At 38.5% G+C, this 22,546-nt stretch overlaps 1 protein-coding gene across 7 annotated transcripts in view; it reads left to right on the top strand.

Moving 5' to 3' along the window:
- Positions 1-896: 896 nt before the first annotated feature.
- The window catches only part of PCGF3 (polycomb group ring finger 3), a 55,062-nt gene continuing 33,412 nt past the window's right edge, over positions 897-22,546 (top strand). For 3 of the 7 annotated variants that reach the window (XM_083884360.1, XM_083884359.1, XM_083884362.1), the window contains exons 1-2: positions 1,390-1,533; positions 6,697-6,741. Coding sequence is in view for 1 of the 7 variants with exons in the window: in XM_083884358.1 (XP_083740484.1) it covers positions 18,344-18,382 (39 nt within the window). In the remaining 6 variants the exon portion in view is untranslated. Of the gene's footprint in view, positions 952-1,389; positions 1,534-6,696; positions 6,742-18,335; positions 18,383-22,546 lie in introns of those variants that run through there. The other 4 variants (XM_083884363.1, XM_083884364.1, XM_083884361.1 and 1 more) reach the window with 3 other exon arrangements.

The following is a 22,546-nucleotide window of genomic DNA, read 5'->3' on the forward strand; positions in this document are numbered from 1 at the left end:
GCCTCTACTCCTATCTCTACTCAGTGCTGGTGTGGCCTCACCATGAGTGCTATGTGTAGTTCTAGGCACCTCAACACAAGGAAGTCACTGAGCCATTAATGTCCAAAGCAGGGCACTAAGGACAGTGAAGGCCTTTGAGAGGAAGCCATTCATGCAGTGGTTGAAGTCAGTTGGTCTGTTCAGCCTGGAGGAGACTGAGAGGGGATAGTTCTCAACATCCTCGCCAGGCCAGCGCAGACGGGCTGGCAGGCACTCATCTCTTCTCTGTGGTCACCAGAGACAGCACCTGAGGGAATGGCCTGAATGGCTTTAGGCTAGGTATTAGAAAAACGATCTTAACAGAGCGGGTGGCTGGGCGCTGGAACAGGCCCCCAGGAAATGGTCACAGCACCAAGGCTGACAGAGCTCGAAGCGTTTGGACAACGCTCTCAAGCACATGGTGTGATTCTTAAAGGTTTCCTGTGCAAGGATGGGAGTCGGACTCGATGATCTTGATGGTTCTCTTCCAGCTCAGCGTACTCTGCGGCTCTGTGCCCGGGACACGCTCGGGCCCGGCCTGTCGGGGGCTCCGGGCCCCCTTTCTCCGGCCCCGCTGTCGGGGGAGGGAGGGAGGGAGGGGGCGGCCGGCGCCGTGCCCGGGTGAGCGCCCCGCACGCATGCGCCGCGAGCGCGGCGCCCCCGCTCGGCTCCGCTCGGGCCGCACTCGGCTATTTCCGCCTCTTTGTTTTAAACTCCGGGCCGAGCCCTTTAAATCCCCCTTTTTTTCTTTCTAAAATTTTCTCGGGAAAGGGAAGAGGGGCCGGCGTTTCCCTCCGCCTCGCGTTTCCGACTCCTCTGCTCTCTGCCCTGCGGTGGCGCCCGAAGAAGGACGGGCCGGGGAGCGGAGGGTCGGCGGCGGCGGAGGGAGCCCCCGCTGTGTCCCCGAACGGCGGCCGCGCCCCCCCCCGTCAGGTCAGTGCGGGGCCGGGGGGGCGCGGGGGTCCCGGCCCTGCTCCGCCGAGAGGCCGGGGGGCAGCCGAGGGGCTCGGGGGCGGGGCGGGCCCGCCGCCCCCCCGCCCGTCTGCGGGGTATTTGCGGTGTTGGCTGCGGGCTGGGAGGAGGGCGTGCGGGCCGAGGGTCTTCTCCGCCCCGGCGGCGTGGGGGGCCGCGGAGGAGCGGGCCGAGGCCGGGGGGGCCGCGCCGGAACTTTCGGGGCGGGCGTGGGGTGGTCACAGGCGGGGTCCAGGCTCCTCTCCCGAAACTGCCGGGGAGTCTCTGTGGGCCGGGGGAGCGTCTGTCCCTGTCCTGCGGCGTGTACCCACCGCGGGGAAAGCCGGCTCTCGGCTGCTCGGGGAAAGGAAACCCCCACAGCCCCCGCCTCACGCCTTCCTGCCCTCGGTAGGAGTTGCCGGTTGTGTGCAGGGGCCTGGGCAGGGGACAGAACCCCACGGCCTGGGGAGAAAGGGTCTCTGAGTGGAGGGGTGAAGATGGCGTTTCCAGTAAGGTGGAGATAGAGGGGACACGTCCCTTCGGTGTGCGACTTCAGCCTTGCAGGTATGTGGCTCCAGTGCTGAATATCTGGAATGTGAAGTCGTGAGAAATAGGAAATTAATTGGTATTCACTAGGTAGAGTATAGGAGCTTGAATTGTTTTACAGTCTAAGGACAAATATACGTATATGCGCGCGCACACCCACACACACATACTTATGTATGTATTCGGTATTAGCAAATTCGGAAAGTTTTCTAAACCACTGACTTCTAGTGTCTTGTGGTGTCACATTTGGCCTTTTAAGTTGGTCACTTTTAGCCTGAAAGTATTGGGTGTTACTTCAGTGTCCTATGTGGAAAGTTTTGCACATCCCAAAGTTAATAAGCTTCAAAGGAGGTTTAATTATTGTGGGTTATCAAGTACTTGGATGTTCTTTTGCTACTTCACATATTCGCAATTTCTCCTTTTTTTTTTTTTTTTTTTTTTTTTTTTTTTTTTTTTTTTTTTTTTTTTTTTTTTTCCCAAAACTGTTTGTTCAGGCTTTCTGTCAGATCAGTTTAGACTCTTCCTACTTTTTGTATGAAATGCATGCCTCTCAGAAACCAGTTCAAGAAATTCTGAAAGAAATTTATTACCTCTATTGATTCTCTGCAATGTTCTGAAAATATTTAAGTATTTTCTTTGGTATTTTTCAAAATAATACTGTGTATTTTCTTCCAGAGTTTCAGAAGAATTCAGAAGAATTAAGTTTGTGGATGAAAAGCCTTGAATTATTAAAAAAAAAAAAAATAAGGAGAGATGAGTCTTTATGTTTAAGGAGCATCCCATGTATGTGTCCTCCATTCTTGATTGGTTTTGTTTATACAGAATGAACAATTAAGCATATGCTAGATATGTTGTTAGAGTTGTTTTGGTACTAGGTAGTGTGCTGTTTAAAAACTGTTATTTTGGGATAGAATACTTGTGAAGTTTTGTGTTCATTCTTTTAGTGGCAAATCAGATTAGAATCTCAACTGTGATACTCATCATGTATCTCATAAAGTTGCTCTGAAATTCATAAATTTCTTCGGTGACAAGGGGAGTAGAAACAGAAACTTTGTAGCCTTTCAGTAGCTTTACTATTTCTTTTGAAGCTACACTTGTAGACAGTTCATAATGTGTTTAAGGGGGTACAGAACCTGTGCAGAACCCAAGATGCTTTGTGGAAACATGTGGGGTGCATTAGAAAAGGGTCAGGCAACTTTCTAGAGATGTATAGGTGCCCGGTGACAGAAATCTTGGAAATAAAACATTTCATAAAACACTTTTTGAGGAAAATCTATTGGATTTCTTTCTGTGGGTTGATATGGCTGCTTTGATCTTGTTACTCTGCTGTCATCATAGAAAATCAAGACTGAACATTTGTAAATATTGTAATAAAGTCAACTTAGAGTTCGTAATTATTCTAGCCTAATACTAATGCCAAGAATGGCAGAAATTAATTACTATGATATGAAAGATTTCTGCTACTAAGAGACTGTAAAGTACAGCATTTAGTCACTGCAGTTGTCCTGCTCTTACATCTTCTGTCTTACATACGTGATTTAGAGGAGGTAATTTCAATGCTCTATATTTGAGATACAGATAAGTTTTCTCATCAAGAACCATTCTGCACTTACTTTTATAGCTTTAATTTCCTTTTTCCCATATGGCCATTTAATCTAGGTAGTGTGGCCTTTTTAGCTTTTGTCATGTAATGAACTTCCAGGACTGAAATAATTTTGGATTAAATTCCTGAACTCCTTGGGCAGCACTGTGAGAAGAAGTTCAAGCATTTCTATTGGAACTCCTAAGTGGAGCTACTAAGCTCTAAGCTACAAAGTGGATGTGGACATGATGTTTTGAAAATCATGCATGTTGATAGTGTTTCACTCTACAACTGCTGTCTTAAATTACGATACCAGCTTACAATAATGTGTAAGGGCATCTTGTATTTTATAAAAGAAGTATTTTCTCTACTTTTTGCTTTGGAACTATTGTTGTTTGTTACATGTATGTAGTAATTCAGTAGTTACTAAGTAGAAGCTTGTTTTGATAGTAGTGTTTGGAGATGCAGTTGATTTAAGACTGCATTCCTGAGACTTTATTAATCTAAACTCTGGTCTCTTTTTGTCAGAGCTACTAAAGATGTTTAATGAAGTTTGAAAGTTTTCTGATTTGCTAGGTTAGGTTTGCTGTCATGTTTAAAGGAAATGTGAAGGAAAGCCTTTTCAGGGTTTGACTGCTGGAGGTTAGAAGCCAGGCAGAAAGTGCCCATGTCTTTTAGCTTACACAAGACTTATTTGGAAGCTCTGTCTTGAAGCAGTTTTGTATTTCTTACACCTCCCTTTTTTAAATATAAGCTTGCTGTGTTAGACTCCAGGTTTAGCTAGTCTGTGAAAGTCTTACATGCAGTACAAGAGAAAAAAGAACCAGGTTATTCTGTGTTAAAACCAATCTTACCTATTGTGATATGTAACACAGTTTCATTGCTAACTGAAGAAACACAATATAGTGGTTTGTTCTATAATTGCTCTGAAGATTCTATAGAACACTTGCTGCCCTTATCGAAATTCATAGAATCATAAGATGTTTGGGTTTGGAAGGGACCTTAAACATCATTTTGTTCCAAATTCCCTCCTGTGGAAAGGGATACTTCCCACTAGACCCAGTTGCTTGGGACAACATCCAAACTGGCCTTGACCACCTCTAGAGATGGAGCATCCACGGCTTCTCTGGGCAACCTGTTCCAGTGCCTCACCACCCTAACAGCAGAGAATTTCCTTGTTTCCTTTCACTTTGAAACCATTCTTCCTTGTCCTGTCACTACATGCTCTTGTAAAAAATTCCCCTCTTTTCTTGTAGCCTCTCTTCAGGTACTGGAAGACTGCTATTAGGTCATCCTAAAGCTTTCCCTTTTCCAGGCTGAACAATCCCAGCTTCCTCAGCTTTTCCTTGTAGGAGCTGCTCCATACCTCTGAAGATCCTAATGGCCTTCTCTGGACTCACTCCAACAAGTCCATCTCCTTCCTGTGCTGGGACCCAGAGCTGGATGCAAGGTTGGGGTTAGACCCATGTGGGGTCTCACCAGAGCAGAGCAGAGAGGCAGAATCCGCTCCCTTGCCCTGCTGGCCACCACCAGCACCCCCAGGTCCTTCTCCCCAGGACTACTCTCCATCTGTTCATCCGCCAGCTTGATTGGTTTGCCAAGGCTTCCAGGCTTGGTCTGGATGCAGCTCAGAGCTCTTCCTCAGGAGTCCCTGAGCTTGGGCAGCCCCCTTACAGTTTGATCTAGTGCTTACCCCCACACTTTCCTCTGTAGCTGCTGTGATGCTGCCTCATTGTCTGACTGCTAATGAGCTTTTCTCAAGTTAAGTTTACTGAGTAAGTGCATCTATACTTAAATTAACAGAATATGAATTGAAATACTCAGTGTGGTGGGAACTAATTGGACTGAAAATCTAATGTGCTACTGAAAGTTTGATTGAAGTTTGTAGAGACCTGAAGTTTTGCAATCATACTGGAGAGCCAGCATTGTAGGAGCAAATAAACCAGCAGTGAGTTCTTCAATGATATTATTTTCTTGCCTGCTCTGCCTTTTCTTTTTACTCCTTAATCAGAAACAGTTCTTTAAACTAGGAACTTCAAACTATATGTAGGAACTTAAGGGTCTCTTTATTCCTTTGACAAACACAACACATACTTTTCAAAAGTAGGGGGTGGTAGAGATCATTAAAAGTAAGGGGAATGACGAACTCTGGTGAGCTCAAGTTACTTGTTCTTTGTGCCAGAAAATGACTGTTCTCATAGTTATGACTGCCTCTTTCAAATCACAATTATAAGTTGATGGAGGCAGTGGGGGAAATTGTTGAGGGGATGGGGGTGAGAACTGTAGTAAATCAAGCTATGTGTGGTGGCGTTAGGATAGTGCAGGGATTCTGAGGAAGAAATATGCAAGGGTGATAATCAGTCTTTTTTGTGGTTTTGTTGCCAGTAGAAGAACTTACTTAAACTAGCTCTGGCACTATTTTTCATCTCTGCAAAGTGCATGGAGAAGGCTTATTCTCCCTGCAGACAATTTTTTTGGATGATCTTAAGAGATAACTGTGTTGTATTCTGAATTTTTAACTGACAGTAACTTAGAACTTTGTCTACATTAAGAAGCTCTGTGTTGTGGCAGCAGTAAGGATCCTTCTTGTTTGATACTGAGACTGTCCTTATTGCTGGAAGCCGTAGCTTTATGAATAGCGAAGTTTGTTTTGATCTAAAACAGAAAGCATTCTGTGTGTGTTTGGTGTCAGTGAGAAAATGCTGTGCAGTACCTGTGTAATTAAGAGAGGAAAAGTTAATTTTTTAGGTTAATGGAGTGAGTTTGATGCTATTTGCTAACTTGCAAATGGCTGTTTTGTCAAGCTTTTCACCTAAGAACTTTTTTTCTCTACATAACCAGATACAACACCTTCTTTAGTTGATTATTATCCAGTAACATCACAAGTATTACATATAATGCAAATTTCTTGTGAATTATTATGGTGTTATGCTAGTACAGGTCATCTTTGTTATTCTTTTCCAATATGCATGCAAACAATATGGTTTTTGTAATCATAAATGTCATTTTTTCATGCAAATGTATCAGTGCAGTGTTTGATTAGTTTTCAGGTAACCTGTTGTGCTCTACAGTTTTTTCTAGTTTGTCACCTGAAAGAACAAGCTAAAAGATACAGTACAGCTGGCTAAATAATAAATTCTTTATATATGGATAATTGTATGTGACACTTACTGCTGTATTTGAAATATTGAATACAGAAATTGGCATAATAAAAGCCATGGGTCAGTTGATGACTTAGTTAAAGGACATTGCCAAATTTATTTTAACTGACTAGACAAAATGTTTTTATGATAAAAAATTATTTGTTGTACTAAGCAGTGGCAATGAGTAGAACAGATTTGATGAACAGGATTTTTTGGGATGGTTTTATTTTTTTAACCTAGTGCCAGCCTTTGTTCCTTCAGAGTGATTTTTCCCAAAAATCATTTGAAACTGGAGACACTTGGAAGCTTAAGTTCTGCTTTGGCACTATCATCAAAGATGATCTGGGATCTTCACTCCTGCGTTTCAGATGATTGTATTTTGTACTTTTTTGTTGTGATAGTAACTGGATTTTCTTTCACTTACCTTTTTTCCCTAATATATAAATTATGTTCTAGACACAAGGATTCAGATACTGATTTCGGAATTCAAAATAGGAAGAGGTAAGGGGATTTTTTATGTGCTATGTAAGTACCTAATCATGCACACTGCTGACAGTATATATGCCTCTGTTCCTACATCTAAGTATTTACATTTCAGAGCATAACTTCTATTAAATTTGTATCTGTTAAAGATACTTCTAACAGTATTTCATCACTTTAAGGAACTGCTGACACACTGTATTCAAACCCAGTTTCTTAATGCTTGAAATGGTTTTCTTTCCATCTTCGAGTTATTCCTTTCCTATGAGGTCTGGACCCCACACCCAGTGTCCGGTGTTTGCCTGATAGCTTCTGTCTGTATTTAGGAAAGCCCCCCAACCGCTCTGCTATAGCAGGTGATTAATCTTTCCTGCTTCAGCATTGTACTAGTTGGTTGTTTACTGTCCATTTTTAAAGCTTTACTCAACCTTTTTTAGGAAAAAAAAAAGCATAACTTGTTAAATGTTCACTTAAAATTTCTTATACGCATTTGCAAGTTGTTCTTGCCATGTGCAAAATAGTACACCTGTGGAAAAGTTCTTTGGTATGGGAAGTGTAGTAAAAAAATTACACTCTTAAGTGAAATCCGGGTCTTAGCGATAAACATTAACTCTTTTAAGTAACATTTGCATAGATTTGTTTAATTTGTTAAATGAAATAAGTAATTAAACTATCTTTTCCTGTAACAGTGCTTAAAAATCATGCTTTTTTGATTGGGTTGCCATAAGATGATGATTACTTCACAGATATTTAGTTGGAATATTGGTAAAATAAAGTTCTCTGATTTATGCTTATACTGTTCTCAGACAAATTGCAGATGCCCAATATTTTTCTATTTTCCCTTGAAAAATCCACACAGGCCTTTTTTGTGATTGAAATAGTGTGGTAATAACATATTTTACCAAAAGTTTCAATGTAACTATTATTGAGTAGAGAAATTTAATTGAAATGCTTTTTAATAACATGTATAATTGTTAATAGTAGTGTTAGGCTTGGTAGCACCAGAATAAATAATTTATTTGCTTACCAATTAATTTTGTGTTTCTAGTTTTGTACTTCTCTTTCTTGATTGACTAGAATGAGGTGGAAATCTGTCCCAAGAGCAGGTTATTCTGCAACAATTTCAGGAGACTTGTTTTTATATTAGTAAAATACATAGTTTGTCATTCTTTGACCATTGGCCACGGGGAAAGTAGCCTAGACTTGCGTAGGTTTCTATCAGATATATTGTAGATGGCAGCACATGAGGTAAAAAGGACTCTGGGTGGAGCAATTTTCTTCACTTCACCTTCTTGCTTATGAGATTCTTTCAGGTTTTGAAAAAGTCACCAGAAGCAGTCTGCCATACTTGGCACTTCAAGGTTTCATTTTACTGTCTTGGAAATACATAGGTGTAAAAAGTACTGTATTAGTTGCAGTCATTTTTAAAGTAACATTTTAAGGATAACCTTAGATACTGCCACTGGAAATTGTTTATCTAAATTTGTCTGCTCTAATCTCTTGCTATTATTCAAATTATGTAAGGTTATTTTGTCGAGACAATAATAGCTCTTGGGTTGTGTGGTTATGCTTTTATGACTAAAACTGACTTGAATTTGGACAAACTTTTGCAGATAGAGGGAGGATAATATTTTGTTTTGTTTTCTATTGGTTTTGGTAGTTTTGGTTTTTCTTTTTTTTAGACAAAGACGTATTTTACCCTGGCCTTTTTTCTAATTTACTGAATTTGTCAATGCTATGGGTTGAAAATAATTGTAGGACTAACCTTTATGTAAACTGTTCTGTGATAAAATATGTAAATCAGTTATGGTCTTCAAATGAAATATTTTTCCTGCTTCCCTTGGGGATGAGAAAGTACATCCTGTCCCAATTCTTCTTCTCTCATCATTCCACCAAATGGGTCAAATTACTTTCATAGTGGAACTTTATGTATGCTTCCAAAGCCAGTGCTCTGAGCATGTATTCTCCAGTCACAAGCATTAGTTGCCAATGAATTGAATTTCTGTATGTGTTTGGAAATTGTCATAGTTTTTTTGTGGGTTTTTTTTTGGTTTTTTTTTTTTTTTTTTTAATCTTTAGAATGGGATATCTAGAGTATAAGTACATGCAAAAAGTTTCTGGAGTCCCCTTCTGTAACTTCCATTATTCAGCCTGATGTTACCATAAGATATATTCATGGTAGGAGTGAAGACAAGGGAAAAATGAGCTGCTATTACTTCTCCCCCAGATTCCTTAGCCATTTATGGCTTCCAATAAGTAACCTTTTTTTTGACTTACTCATCCATTATCACCATCTGCAGAGTTTGACAATTTTAGCATTCAAATGGAAAAAAAAACCCCTAAATTCAGTTCTCTTCTCCCAACTTTAATCCAAAACCAAAGATTTTTTTTCTTTTTCCTCTGAATTGACTTCTTTCTAGTATGAAAAGATCTATACATGGTGAATCTTGAGAACAGTAAGTCTTTCAGATGCCCAGGATTTGCTTTGTGGAGATTGCTGGGAGACATGGTCCTTTCTGACCTTATCAGCCAAAGTTTTACTGGTGCATGTTTGTTGTGATGATTGTTGTGTTCTGAAGGATGGAGGGAGGCAAGTGTCAATGTCATCTATTAAAAAACTATGACGTTTTTAATAAAGTTGGCAATTTAAGTTATTTTGATTATCTGTTATGGCATAGTTCAGTCACTAAGAGCAGGTCTTCATGGATTACAGAGGACGATTTAATTCAAGCCTACAGATACTACAAGCAGGCTGGAGTAGTTAAAAACTTGCAGTGAAAGACTTTATTCTCTTTTTACTGCATGTCCTAGATTCTTCTAGCATTTGATATTTGTTGTAGGAAGCAATAGGGGTCTGTGAAAGTGATTTTGCTTTAAGAAGTTCTTGAGGGTAGTTTAAAAGTATATCTGCAATACACTTAAGTAGCAGAGATAGAGTTTATTTATTTACTTATTCATTGCATGGACTGCCAGACTGTTTAAGCTGAGTCTTTTCAGAGAATAATTTATTTCTATAGTTTTTGATCAGTTTGTATCGATGTGCAGCTGAACAATTTTGGGTGGTAATGGCTATCTCTTTCGATGTTAATTATCATTTCTGTAAGTTCATCAATGTTTCTAATGATGGATACCTTTTAATACACACTGAGTAAAAGATAATCATAAAAAGCTGTAGTTCATCAATGGTTTGCCACTGTTTTCTTTGTGATTTGCTGATTTCTGATCTTAAACTGTAGATTAAAGAAGTTTATCACTATATCTGAAAATCATTTTGTCCTTGCGAAATGCTGTCATGACTCCTCACAGCATAAAAGTAATTTTAGTCATTATTTTAGTAATTGTTTGTCTGCTTTCTTAGTAGTTTTCCACATAGTTTCACCTGTTAGTTGTCTTTTTTACTTGAAGTCAGCAGGAGCTAGGTGGTTATTCAGTTTCTGTTCCAACTTCTTTATTTTCACTAGCAATTTCCCGTTACCTAGAAAAGTTGACATTAATGTCTTGTTTTACGAGATTCTGAAGAGTTTTGTGCAAAGATCTAAATGCAGAACATGTCTTCAGCTTCTTTTTGGACTAAAGCTAAACTATTCCAGAGACTGCAGAGTACCATTACCAGAACTGGATAGGGAAGAGAAATTTCACTTGTGCACTGCTTAAGTGTGTGTTTCTGTTTCTGACTCCAGAGAGACAGGCTTCAATTTGGCAAAATGACTATGGGCAAGGCTGGAAAGAGAAACTTCTAGCTGGATTATGTGAACGTTCTGTTAGTGTTGCAGCGGGTGCTGTGGTGCTTGTAAGAGAAACTGGTAACTTACTTTCTCTGGGATTCAGTTAAGCAGCTGGTATTTGGCAATTTAGCAAGTGTTTCCTTGGCTACTCCTTCCTAATTCAACTATAGCTGTTAATGACTTTGAGGAAGGAGATACAGACTATCATTTTGACAGATCTAAATGAATTCTGTTGAAACAGCACTTGAGAATTCTGTCTGTCAGGCAGGTTGGTGGATGCAGCTCTTCTTGCACCTGCCTTTTTTCCTGAAGTTTCTCCTTTCCTGCTATATGAAACATGTACTGCCTTAAAGTTGCCTTCATCATTAATTTGTGGTAGTATCTGTTAAAATAAGCATGTGATGTATAAGAAGGTATTGCTTCTAGGTGGCCATCTGCAGCAAGGTGAGTGGACAGTTCCAATTAGTAGTTTCTAAAACTGCAGAAGTGAGTTTGTCTAGGCTCTTGTGCAAGTGCAACTAGCCTCCTGGTGAGATTTTGTTGCCTTAGTAATTTAGACCTTTCAGTTCCTGCATTTACTGCCAAGCAAATTTTCTCCATTTTAAATGTCTCATCACGGCAGTGATTAGGTCACAGCAGTGAATTCAGATATAAGTGCTGAAGCCTCTCATGCTATTGTTCTTCGCTGACAGACAAGATAGGGATGGTGTAATGGGGTCACTCTGCTTTTTCGTTAGAGTTTAAGGAACTGTCTGTTAATGATGACTTTGATGCAATGTTTGGAATGATCGATATTCTGTATTTACTATTTTTTACTAGGTTTTCTTGAACTGTGACACATTATTAGATTATGCAATGAAAGAAAACCTTAACAGTTAAACTTCAGAAATCTTTTCTTTCTGCAACATTGACAGCGAAATATAAAAACAAACCCAAAACCCACAAACCAACCAGCAACCTGAAACAAAACAAGCAAAAAACTCAAACCAAAACCCAGTGAAACAGAAAAAGTTTTGATAACTGCAGGTATTTTTTCTGTGAAATGTCATTTCCTTGAGGAAGATAATGCATGTTTTCGTATTGGTAGACAGTTAACTTCTTCCCTTCATTCCTCCATGCATGCAAAACGCTATATCTAATGATGACAAAGAAATGAAAATAAATAGAATGTGAATGCTTTAAAGGTATCATTCTTTCTACAAGTATAAGCTTTCAAACGCTGTTATCCTGCTGAGAATATTTTGAACTGGAAAGTGGAGTAATCCTCATTGCTGAAGTCATTCAGATTTGGAAGTACAGTAATTGTTTTACATGAGCACACATAGTAACATAAAGAAATTTCAGAGTTGCCAGGCATATGTCTCTGTAATTATTAAGCCTGCCACAAGCATGAGTAGAATCTTTCCTTCACATAATCGCACCTATCCTAAGTACAAACATAGTAAGACAAATTCAGAACATATGAAATGTGAGAAACTTGGCTAATGAAATCTTGTTAAGAATGTCTTCTGTGTTTTGGTAGAAGATACTTTGAGATCTCTCTGCTATCTGCTGTTCTAATGGATACAGCACCTAATTGCTGAAAGGTGTAAAGGTTTAAAAAACCTCTTAAGACGGCTGGGTTAGTAGTTTAGGGGTGTTTTATGTTCCTATTTTGATTTAATATGGTAAAAGTGGTATGTTCAGCATGTCAAAATAAGCTCAGATCTTAAAAGCTACTGTATTGGGAGGATGTGGTTTTGTGCTCACTGGATGAGTGTAGGGGATTTTTGTCCTGTCTTAATCCTCCTTTGTTCAAACTGCTATTTTTCACTTTGCTTTTTATTACCTGTAAATGTGTCCATTTCTTTCCTGATTCCTCTCAGCTATTCTGTCTTCTGCTACAAGACTGCACTTTTTTTTCACTCTGATGGCAGCCTTTCTTTTATTAGGCTGTTTATATTGAAGGCTGTTATTTGAGTTCAATTTGCATTGGTGCAAAGGGAGAAAAGGAGAGTTCTGCTAGGTTTGATTTGTCCAGGTTGCTGTTTGTTCCCTGCCTTTGTAGGGTTGACAAGTTCTTGTTCATTGCCCTTGACTCTGCAGAGGAAAGATGGGCCTAAGCGGTTTTTGTGCAGCTGAGGAATAGTGTCTCAGATTTTTCAGACAGTTCTGATGCTCAGTTGTGGGCTGATGGAAATGGCTTTTGGACCTTCACTGCTGGCTGTCCACTGTCTTTCAAGGAAAGTTCATCACATGCCATGAGTGATACCTGAATGAAAAAGATTTATCAATGAGAAACATATGTGCAGTAAAAGGCCTGTGGGGTTGACACTGAAGAAGGGTCTGCTAGAACAAGAGTGGATGCTGCTTCATGACAAGTGCATTCTCATTAATAAGTGATGATTTTTTCCTGGTATATTATTTTGCTTGCAGTGACTGACAAGTGTGGCTTTATCCCAACTGATAATGTATCATTAAAATTATTTGTAGGTCTCCTTGTTAAAGAGGGGAAGCTTTCAATAGTGTATTCTAGCATATAATTAACAAAAAGAAATCTTCAAGAAGTCTTTGTAAATAACACATAAAGCCTCTTTTGGTTTAACTCCAGCCAGCAGCCACGTAGATCCCTGTAACATGAACACTGTCCACCACACATCCAAAACACAGGCCCATACTAGCCCCTGTGAGGAGAATTAGCTCTGTCCACCCAGCAGATTACACCCCTTATTCCATACTATTTTCATCATGCTCAGGTCCCACCCTTTTCATACAAGCTCATTAACCACTATTCCCCTTCCCACTTTTTGATAAAATATCCAGATGACATTCCTGTAGTCTGTGGACCACCTCTGCAAAATGTCATAATATATCCATCCATTGAGTTTTTTCAGCCAATACCTTTGGGCTCCATCTATTATGGTAGTCACTCAGGACAGCAGAGGAAGTGTGTTGCATGCAATTACTGGGCACCAAAGCCAGCTCAGATTGTGTCACTGCTTGAACTTCTGGAAGGTTTCTCCTCCATTGCTTTGAGTAGTTCCTGTTTTATTTATTCCTGTAACTTACAACTCAGGTAATGGATTATAACAATTCAATGATTGTAATCTCCACACCTGATCCTTTTGGGTTTATACGGTATGATATTGCAGTGAACTCCTCTTCTTGTCCCCAGCTTGGCTGCAGCAAGGCCTTCCTGTTAGTGTCCACCATTAGTGGAGTCCACATCATAGTCCTCCGAAGGCTGTAGAGACACAGCCTGCTTCACCATGGTCTTCACCACAGACTGCAAGGGACTCTGTTGCTTCCCCTACTCCAGTGTGGGGCCCCACTAATGGGAAGCAATTGTCCTTGAACTTGTCCAGTGTGGGTCCTTGCTGCAGGATGCAGTTGTTCATAAACTGATCCAGTGAGGGTCACCTGTGGAGTCACAGGTCCTGCCAGCAAACATGCTCCAGCATGGGCTTCTTACATGGTCACAGCCGCCTCTCAAGGCATCTGCCTGCTCTACCGGGATCTTCTACATGGGCTGCAGGTGGATCAGACCTCCACCATGGAGGCATTCATGCATCACAGTCTCTTCACCTCAACTTCGGCCTGTCAGAACAGTGGTGCTACGCTGGCCATCTGCCAGCCCAGACACATGGATGTGGTGTTACCAAAGTGTTCCCAGGCACAATTCAGTAAGATGAGAAGTAGTGCTGCAGTACAGAAGGAAGTGAAACCAAAAAGCAAGCACTTAGCAAGCACTAGGCACTTAAAACACATTAGGAAAACAAGCCCCATGGCAAGCACAGGAGGCTGCTGGTTACCAGCTGAACAGTACTAACAGCTATATATTCAGTTTAATATGTCCCAGTGGAATCTGTCATTACCTTGAACCCTTTGTGCCTCATGTCTGGTGCAAAAAAGGACTGTCACGGTTTAACCAACCCCCACACAGCCCCTCATCTACTCCTTCTGAGCAGGAGGGAGGAGAGAATTGGAAGGGCGTACTCTAAAACACCTCATGGGTTTAGATAATGGCAGTTTAAGAGGGAAAGCAAAAGCTATGCACAGAAGCAGAGAAAACAAGAAAAATTCACTGCTACCCAAGGGCAGTTGTTCAGCCATGTCCAGGAGCAGGGCTCCATCACTTTTAACTATCGCTTGGGACGGTAAATACCATCATTCCAAATGTTTCTCTTCTTCTTTCTTCTCCCCCACTTAATATACCAAGCGTCTCCTTAACAATTACATTTGTTTTGAGAGAGAAAGAAAGATGGAAAATATTTTCAAAACTGAAGTTTCAAGACTTCAAGTTAAGAATTAAGAGAATAAAATGCTGAAAGAAATGGAGGACTGAACAGCTGTAGGTGGAAAGAAAAATAGCTTTTGTGCTCTATTGGTTAAAATCCCACTGTAGTACTTAATATTAAATAAATAATGCAAACTATCAGGTTTGTTTTCACATTGCCAGACATGAGGATTGTGTCTGGGGTAAGAAGGCTGCAGCAGCAAGAGTTTTAAGGAGACCAAATGTATCATTGTTGTATCATTGCTGCAATTTATATCAAAAGAGCTGACTGTCAGAATAATGGGAGAAGTGTATGAATAGAGTGCATCTTAGAGTCCTCACAGGTTTTCAGGAACAAAAGAACAATTTTGCAAGGCTCCTTTATAAATTGAATTATATGGTAGGTGGATAGCCAATTTTATGTAATTTACTGTTTCTACATTTTAATCCAGAAAGACTCTAGAATACCTGCTAACCACTTAGCAGGTGGATGAGGTGATGGAGGAATTCTAGCAACATTTTCTTGTCATGTGTTGTAGCAGCACAGAGGCAATTTTTGGACAGATCAGTGAAGTTGAAAGCTTTAGTCACTTAATTTTTTCAACCTAAGGATGTGTAGTTTCTCAGGCTCTTTCAAATCTTTGTTTGGATTAATTAACAATCAGGTGCTGCTATCTGAGCTTAATCAACATGGGAACGTTAAAAAGTGATTGTTGGTCAAATGTGCCTTCAGCTGAATTGTAGCGCCTTCCTACTTCATACCAGTTGGTAACGTCTGGCCTCTCACTACAGATTTCCATTTTAGCAGCTACTCTTTTGCTGCTCTGCCAGTGTACCTGGACCAGTAAGTGGAGTCAGGTGACTGAAAACCTGAATTTTTAAGGCTCTTTTAATAGATACCAGGAGGACTTGTCTTAGGACAGGTACATGAAGATTCTGCCTTTCTTTTTCAGAAACAATTCATAGAGAAGATTGTTGTTTCAGATAGAGATCTGTGATTAAAGATATAAAAATCCTAATACTCAGGTTATCATACAGTTACTTGCTAGGGATGCACATTTTTCTTGTCTTTGTTAATAAGTGGTTGTTTTCTGGGGTTACAGAATTGCATTTAATTTTTTATGTAACCAGATGTTTTTATTGTATGATTAGGATTTTTCAGTAATGAAAGTTAAAACATACATGTGTAAGTGGAATGAGGAAGGGAAAGACCACTAACGTTTAAAGATTTTAAGGAGTTGATGGCACAGATCCATAGTGTTTCTTGTGTTTTTCAAGCCCTGGTTTTCTTGTCTGCATGGAGTCAGAGCAGTCAGTTCAAATGTATGCCATCAGATTGAAATGACAACGGAAAGTAGTTTGTTATTTTGAGTTGTCCATCTGTTCTGCAGAGGTCTTCATAATGAACATTGCAGTCTGTTTCAGCTGTGGTTAAGACTTTAAATTACTTCTCTGATATGTATGGATATTAAACATTCAAAAAGTGATGCGAAATCAGGTAGTAAAATCTCACTGAAGATTCTTTTCTTCATGAGATTCAGGGCTGGTTTTGATCTCAGTTTTAATTCAAGAAGTCAGTGATCTCTTGGTCTCCTGATCTGTTTGAAACAAAGTGCTTTTTTAATGACTTGCAGTTTACATTCTCAACAAATAGAATGTTGGAATATATTCTTCCTGTGTGTGACAAATGTCTCTGCAACATTTTTGTCAAGATTCGATCTGGTATAGCACTCAAGAGTAGTCTTTTCTTTAAAAGCCTCCTGCCTCTAGCAGTGATTTTGATTTCTGATAATGACCCAGATTTTATTTAGAGAAGGTCATAGTGGTGTTCATTGCAGAAAATAAGTTAACTTCTGCAATAATGCTTTGATTTTATAATATTTTAAGATTTTTGGAACTTTGACATTTTAAGAGTGCTTCTCAGTTTTATCCGTGCTTGTAAATGTATGTTGATTGGAAATTACCTCAACACTAAAAAGGGAGATAGCAGAATTTAAAGAGTAATTTGAATGTAATTAAATCAGTGTTTCTTTGTCAGAAGTTGGAAAATGTTTAGTAGGATAGAATCGTGTGAGACAGATGTTTTTATTCAAGCTATCCTGCTGAGAATTTTATCTGTTGTGGCACAAATATTTTTCTGTGTCCTTGTATTTGTTATTTTGTTCTGAGGATTGTGTCAAGACCTTGTCATGAGCATCTCATAGTCTGAACAACTAAGCATGTTTTAATTGGACAAAGGGGTCTGGAAAGCACCTAAATTAAGAATTTCAAAGGAAGTAGTTTCACAGACTGTGGAGCCAAGCTAGTGGTGCTCTGCTGCCAAACAAATTTCAGTTTTCATTGTGCAGTGCATCCTCTTTGCTTGAGCATTCTCAAGGTCTCTGTTAACCTTCCTGTGAATAAGTGAATTAAGCAGTCCAGCAGAAGACATCCACAGATTTGAGTCATTCCCAAAGTATCTCTAAGCTTCGAAATAGCACCACCTGTCTGGAAGATACTATTTTAATGTGACTCTATTAGGAGGTGCTTTGAACAGTACAGTTGTGAAATTCTGAAGTTCTGCTGATCAAGATAGGCTAGATATCAGTTAAGAAAACGTGTTTTGCGATGTCAAGTGTAACAAAATATTTTTCTTGCATGGAATTTTATTGACAATGTAATTTATAAAAGCTTTTCTAAGCAAAGGTTTCATTAACTAAAGTATTTTAACTGTAAACCATACTAGTTTATATATATAGTATAGTTATATATATATATAAACTATATATGTATACTGGACTTTGTGCACATACAGGTATTATACAATAAACCACAGATACAGTATTAAGTCCATTCAATTTTTTAAAAATCCACCAAAATAAGAGAATTACTATGATATTTTAGAACTTTGAGAACATTAAATCACCTTTTCTAGTTGAATCGTATTACAGATGCATGAGATTGTCTTAGGTTTTCTGTTACCAACTGAAACATCTGCTTCAAGGCAGTGTTTCGTTTTTGTGTTATTATAGTTGTTTTCCATTTATGCTGCAGCTGCCTAAGCCTTACCAAAAGGAAATGAAAATGGCTTACATTACCATAACATGATTTCATATAGATACATTGAATACTTGCTGTTAGTGAAAGCAGTCATGTCGAAATGCTTTCTGTGGAGGGCAAGGCAGTGGCTGGGCTGAAATACAAACCGTAGGTGTTTCCATGTGACATCAAAGTGAATTTTAAAAACCATGCCCTCCCTATTAACAGGTGAGTGCAAAAGTTTTGAAGAATAATTCTTTGTCCTGTGATTCTTTATATTTAATACTTTTTTTGTCCTGGAGATGGTACTCAGTCTGTTGGGGTGTATAAAAAAAGGGTGTTAAATTCTTGGTAATAAAATTTCATCCTCTTTCTAAATGGGCTTAATAGTGTAGTAACTGACATTATAGTTAAGTACACATCCCTAATTTCGGTGATACTGAGTACAAGCACAGCCAAAACCAGCACAAGACACCAAGTTTTAAAGGTGTTTTGTTGTTTTCAAAACCTTTTTATGTTGCCCTTTCTTTTTCTCTGGTTTTGTGCTGCCGACTCCTGCTCTGCCTACTACATTACTTGTCTCAGGCTTTAAAAGAGTGAATGATTCAGAAGGGTGGAGCTGAAAATGAAAGAAGTACATTTCCCTAAGCAGCTGGCACTGCAGGTACAACAGAACTTAATAATTTTTGAGCTGTTTCAGTAGGGCCACCTCATATGCTCTCAGTCTGAGTTTGTGGATACACTGCTGCTCATTGCAGATCTTTTGCCAGACACTTTTCTTCCCAAGATACAGAAATTCAGTACTAATTCGAAAGCTTGTAAATCTGATCCCAGTGATTAGGGTTTCATACTAACGCAGTTCAATATCTTGCATCTGAAATTTGGCTTGCTAGCCAGTTGCCTCCTAGTGACTGATGAAGAAAATGTTGATATGGAAAAAGCATATTTAAGTTATAGGAATTCACAATACTAAATATTCCTGTATTTTTCTGGTAGTACGCTTACTGCGGTTTTAAATGTCATTCGAGAAATCTTGAAGAGTTCAGTCACCTTTTTACTGCCTTTACAGCCTAGCTTTATGATATTAATACATAAGACCAATACAATTTAGAAATACTGACGTAGTAGCATGCTGCTTTTGAGATGACTGCTTGGACACAAAATAGTGAACCATTATATAAACAAACAGTATTCCAAATCCGAGTATCCTTATACACTTCAGTAAAATAATAATAATTTAAAAAAATAGCCAATCTGAAAGTACTCGGACAATTGGATTTTTCTTGTGGTTTGTACATTTTTGGATAGCTGTGGGAATACATGGTAGTACAGGAATACATATAATTAATGTTTCTTTCTCTAGGATGAAATTTTTTTCTTGTTGTCAGCCTTTTTTTTCTTTTTAAATCCTTTTCCTGTTGTAACAGCAGCAGTCTTTGGATTAGTTTCAATAAATTTTGAATATTGATTTTAAGATAAGGTATTTTACAGTGAAATCTGTGTTGTAACTTACAAGCTCAACTAAAAGCGCTATAACTGCACTTACTGTAGCTTTTTAAGTTAATACTCTGAAAGAAAACAGAAAGTACCTATAAAAAATTCTCCTATAATGCATTACTTTATGTTCATTATCATGTTTTATTTCTGATAAGAAGTGCCTGCCATCTGTTGCCACTTGAAACGCTTCCTATTGATGAACTATGGGAATGTGATCTCTTCCATAATAACACTTCCAGTATGTCTTGAGTGGATGTAATACATATTTATCCCTTGTCTGACTCTAAGAAATGTTGAGGCAGTGGAAAAAGTGGAGGAGGAAGGATATGGGGAATAACGCACTGGGGCTGACAGTTGTGATGGTAGGTGGGAAGCAATCAAGTAAGTAGGCCAGGTTGTTGCATTTAGTGTGTGTGTACATGTTCCTTACTTTAAAAATCTCTTACTTTTCACTCTCATTGCTCTTCTTCCTAAACAGAACCTTTTAAAATGCCAGCTCTGATTTAGTATTGGTGCTTTATGCATATTAATATAAGACAGTTTTTAATCATCATTGCTTGACGTCAGGAAAACCTTAGTCTTCAAATTCTTTGCAGTGTGTTTGCTTTTGCCTTCAGAGCTGAAGGCAGCTAATGCCAAAATGTGTCTGCAGCTTCCTACAGAGAAGCAGGGTCCTTATTTCTCTGCTCTGTTGAATTCCCATTTGTACATTTTAAACGCACTTTCATTTTCTTTCCTCATGATGTTGTCCCACAACAAAACTCTGTAGCAGGCTTTTATAATAAAGATCTGGAGAGTTTACAGGTGGTCTTTATGGGAGGGCTTTAATAATGGTTGTGCTGCAAGTCAGAGTTGAGGGTTGACACCATTTGCATTTGTTTTTCTGCAGCTGGCATACTGAGAAGAAAAAAGCACGTTTATTGTCATTTTCTTGTGTTTGCTGTGACCTTGCTGTATCAAAGGCTCCATCTTAGAGAAACTGTAAAAAGCCTGAAACACTGTCAGGATCATTTAGTTAACTTCACTCCCCTGCTGTCTTTAAATAAACAAATAAGGTGCCTGATTACATTTCTACATTATCTGAAATGTAAGAGTATTACAGATAGTTTGGAACATTTTTTTAAAGTGCATCTAAACATAGTTTTTGCACATGTGGTTTCTTTCCAGTGTATGTTTAATTTAAATGTCTTTCTGTTTACTCCTTGTCATGTGAGTAACAGTCATACAGCCCTCTTAGACCAGGATGTGATAGGTGAATATAGGGAAGACAGAGGGTTTTTCTACTCACACAGTGTTCTGATACTTGGTCCAGTTTCATGCCTTTCATACTTAAGGTGTCCATCTAGAATTTAACATTATTTTTGAGGATGCTTTATTTAGTGGCTTCCAACATTGCACTTAAGGCAGACTGTAGCTGTGTAAGTTGGCCCATGATACCTTCTGGATTAGTCTCTCTCTGATTACTAAATATTGTTGTTTTATACTGTATGGCTGCAGTAAATACTGTTAATATTTGAAGCCTGTGCTTTCACATGTTTGGATGGAAGGCACTGTCCATCTGTCCATGGGGAGTTTTTACACTGCTAAGTCTTGGCATCTATAAAATCAAATCTATAATGAATCTTAATGAAACTCGATATTTATTGAAAATGAAATATGAGTCTCAGTGCAGAGATTATGTCTTTCTTCTTTGAAGTGTTCTGTAACACTTGATGAAGATACAGATTTTTTTTTAAGTAAAAACTGCGTATGGCAACTCCCTAGTCTTGCCATTCTTCTGATGAATAGGTGTTTATTGTCCTTAGTAGATTTTATTAGAGGAATAATGGTTACTGACTTGATTTTCAACATATCTTCCTTAAATTAATAGCTTTATAAGCATCTATGGTCAGTTGAAAATTTCAAGAACACTAACTTTGATTTTGATATGTTTATCTCTTTGGCTGCAAACAAATGGATGGATCAGTTTTGCAACCATATTTTAGCTTAATTTAACAGGTTGCTTCACAGTTCAGGACTAATGCAGTCAATTAATTTTAATGAAAACTTCATATCTAAGCAATGTATATGAGAAAATACTGAAATCAAACCTTATATCAAAATGTCATTATATTCAACCCTGGTATTAAACACATGTCTAGTAAATGAGATTTTTAAGATATTTGGCAAACTGAGATTGAATAGCTCTTGTTGTTAATGGTGGTGGCTTTGTGTGTGGGGAATTAAGTTTATGTTCAGTATGCTTTAACATTTTAATAGTACTTACGTCTTACAGATTTTCTAAGAAAGTTAATTTCTGTGACAGCTGGGAGGAGGTGGTGTTTTATGTTCATAATTTCATTCTTCAAATTGAATTGACAGAAAATGTTACCAAAATTTGTGAAGGGGTGTGGGACCTAGTATTGAGTCACTCAGTCACTTCAACTTCATTGCTATTTCTCTTGCCTTAATGAAATCCTTTTCTTTCTTTATTATGCCTTTCACTAATGACATGTAAGACAGAAATTTTAAACATCTTTGCAGTAAATTTCACTATTTACTGCAGAGCCTGTTTTATTTTCTTTGGACAGGAACACAGGTTTGATGGAGAAGTACCAGATAGATCATCCTCTCATTGTACCATAAAAGAAAGTATATGACATAAATAAAGAGTAGATGGGTAGATTTAATGCTACTACGTCCTGATTTTTGCTTCTACTTTGTCTCAAACATTTTTGTCAGTTTTTATATGTCATTTATTATCAGTGTAGTCTTTTATTTTACATTGAAATGAATGAAATCTGTGTAAAAGTGAATGTGTTTTGTTTTGGGTTGAAGATTTCTTAAGCTACCTTAATGCAACTACAGTAATGGTGTGGATACACCCTGAGTAGTTTCTCTTTAACCAGTTAGTCAAGTCTCCTCAAAAAAAGAGCCAAGTTCTCTTGAATGTACTAGCTCAAAGAAATAAATACTACATGGTCATTTTCAAGGATGTTTTCATGAAAGTGGTCTGATATCGAAGACTTCTTTATTTTGTATTACCTGGTAGCTGACGTTAGCATTAATCATGATCAAAGTTCTCTAAAATAACATGGCAAACTTAATTACAAATAAGTTGGCTAAAGATCCTATTATCTGTGCTTTTGGTTGACTTGTCAGCTCTTTGTCTTTTGATCATGAATGTGAAATTGGATAGTGAATAGTAAAAACTTCTAGACTAAAAATCTGTCTAGTATAAAGCTCATCACTGAATCAATCTCTTGGGTAGCAATATTGAAGATCAAGTTATATTTCCTATGTATAGGAAATTTTACTACAGAGGTGTTCAGATAGAGCTCATTTGGGTTGA

Source organism: Zosterops lateralis (assembly GCF_965231275.1).
Source record: "Zosterops lateralis genome assembly, chromosome: Z".
Lineage (NCBI taxonomy): Eukaryota > Metazoa > Chordata > Aves > Passeriformes > Zosteropidae > Zosterops > Zosterops lateralis.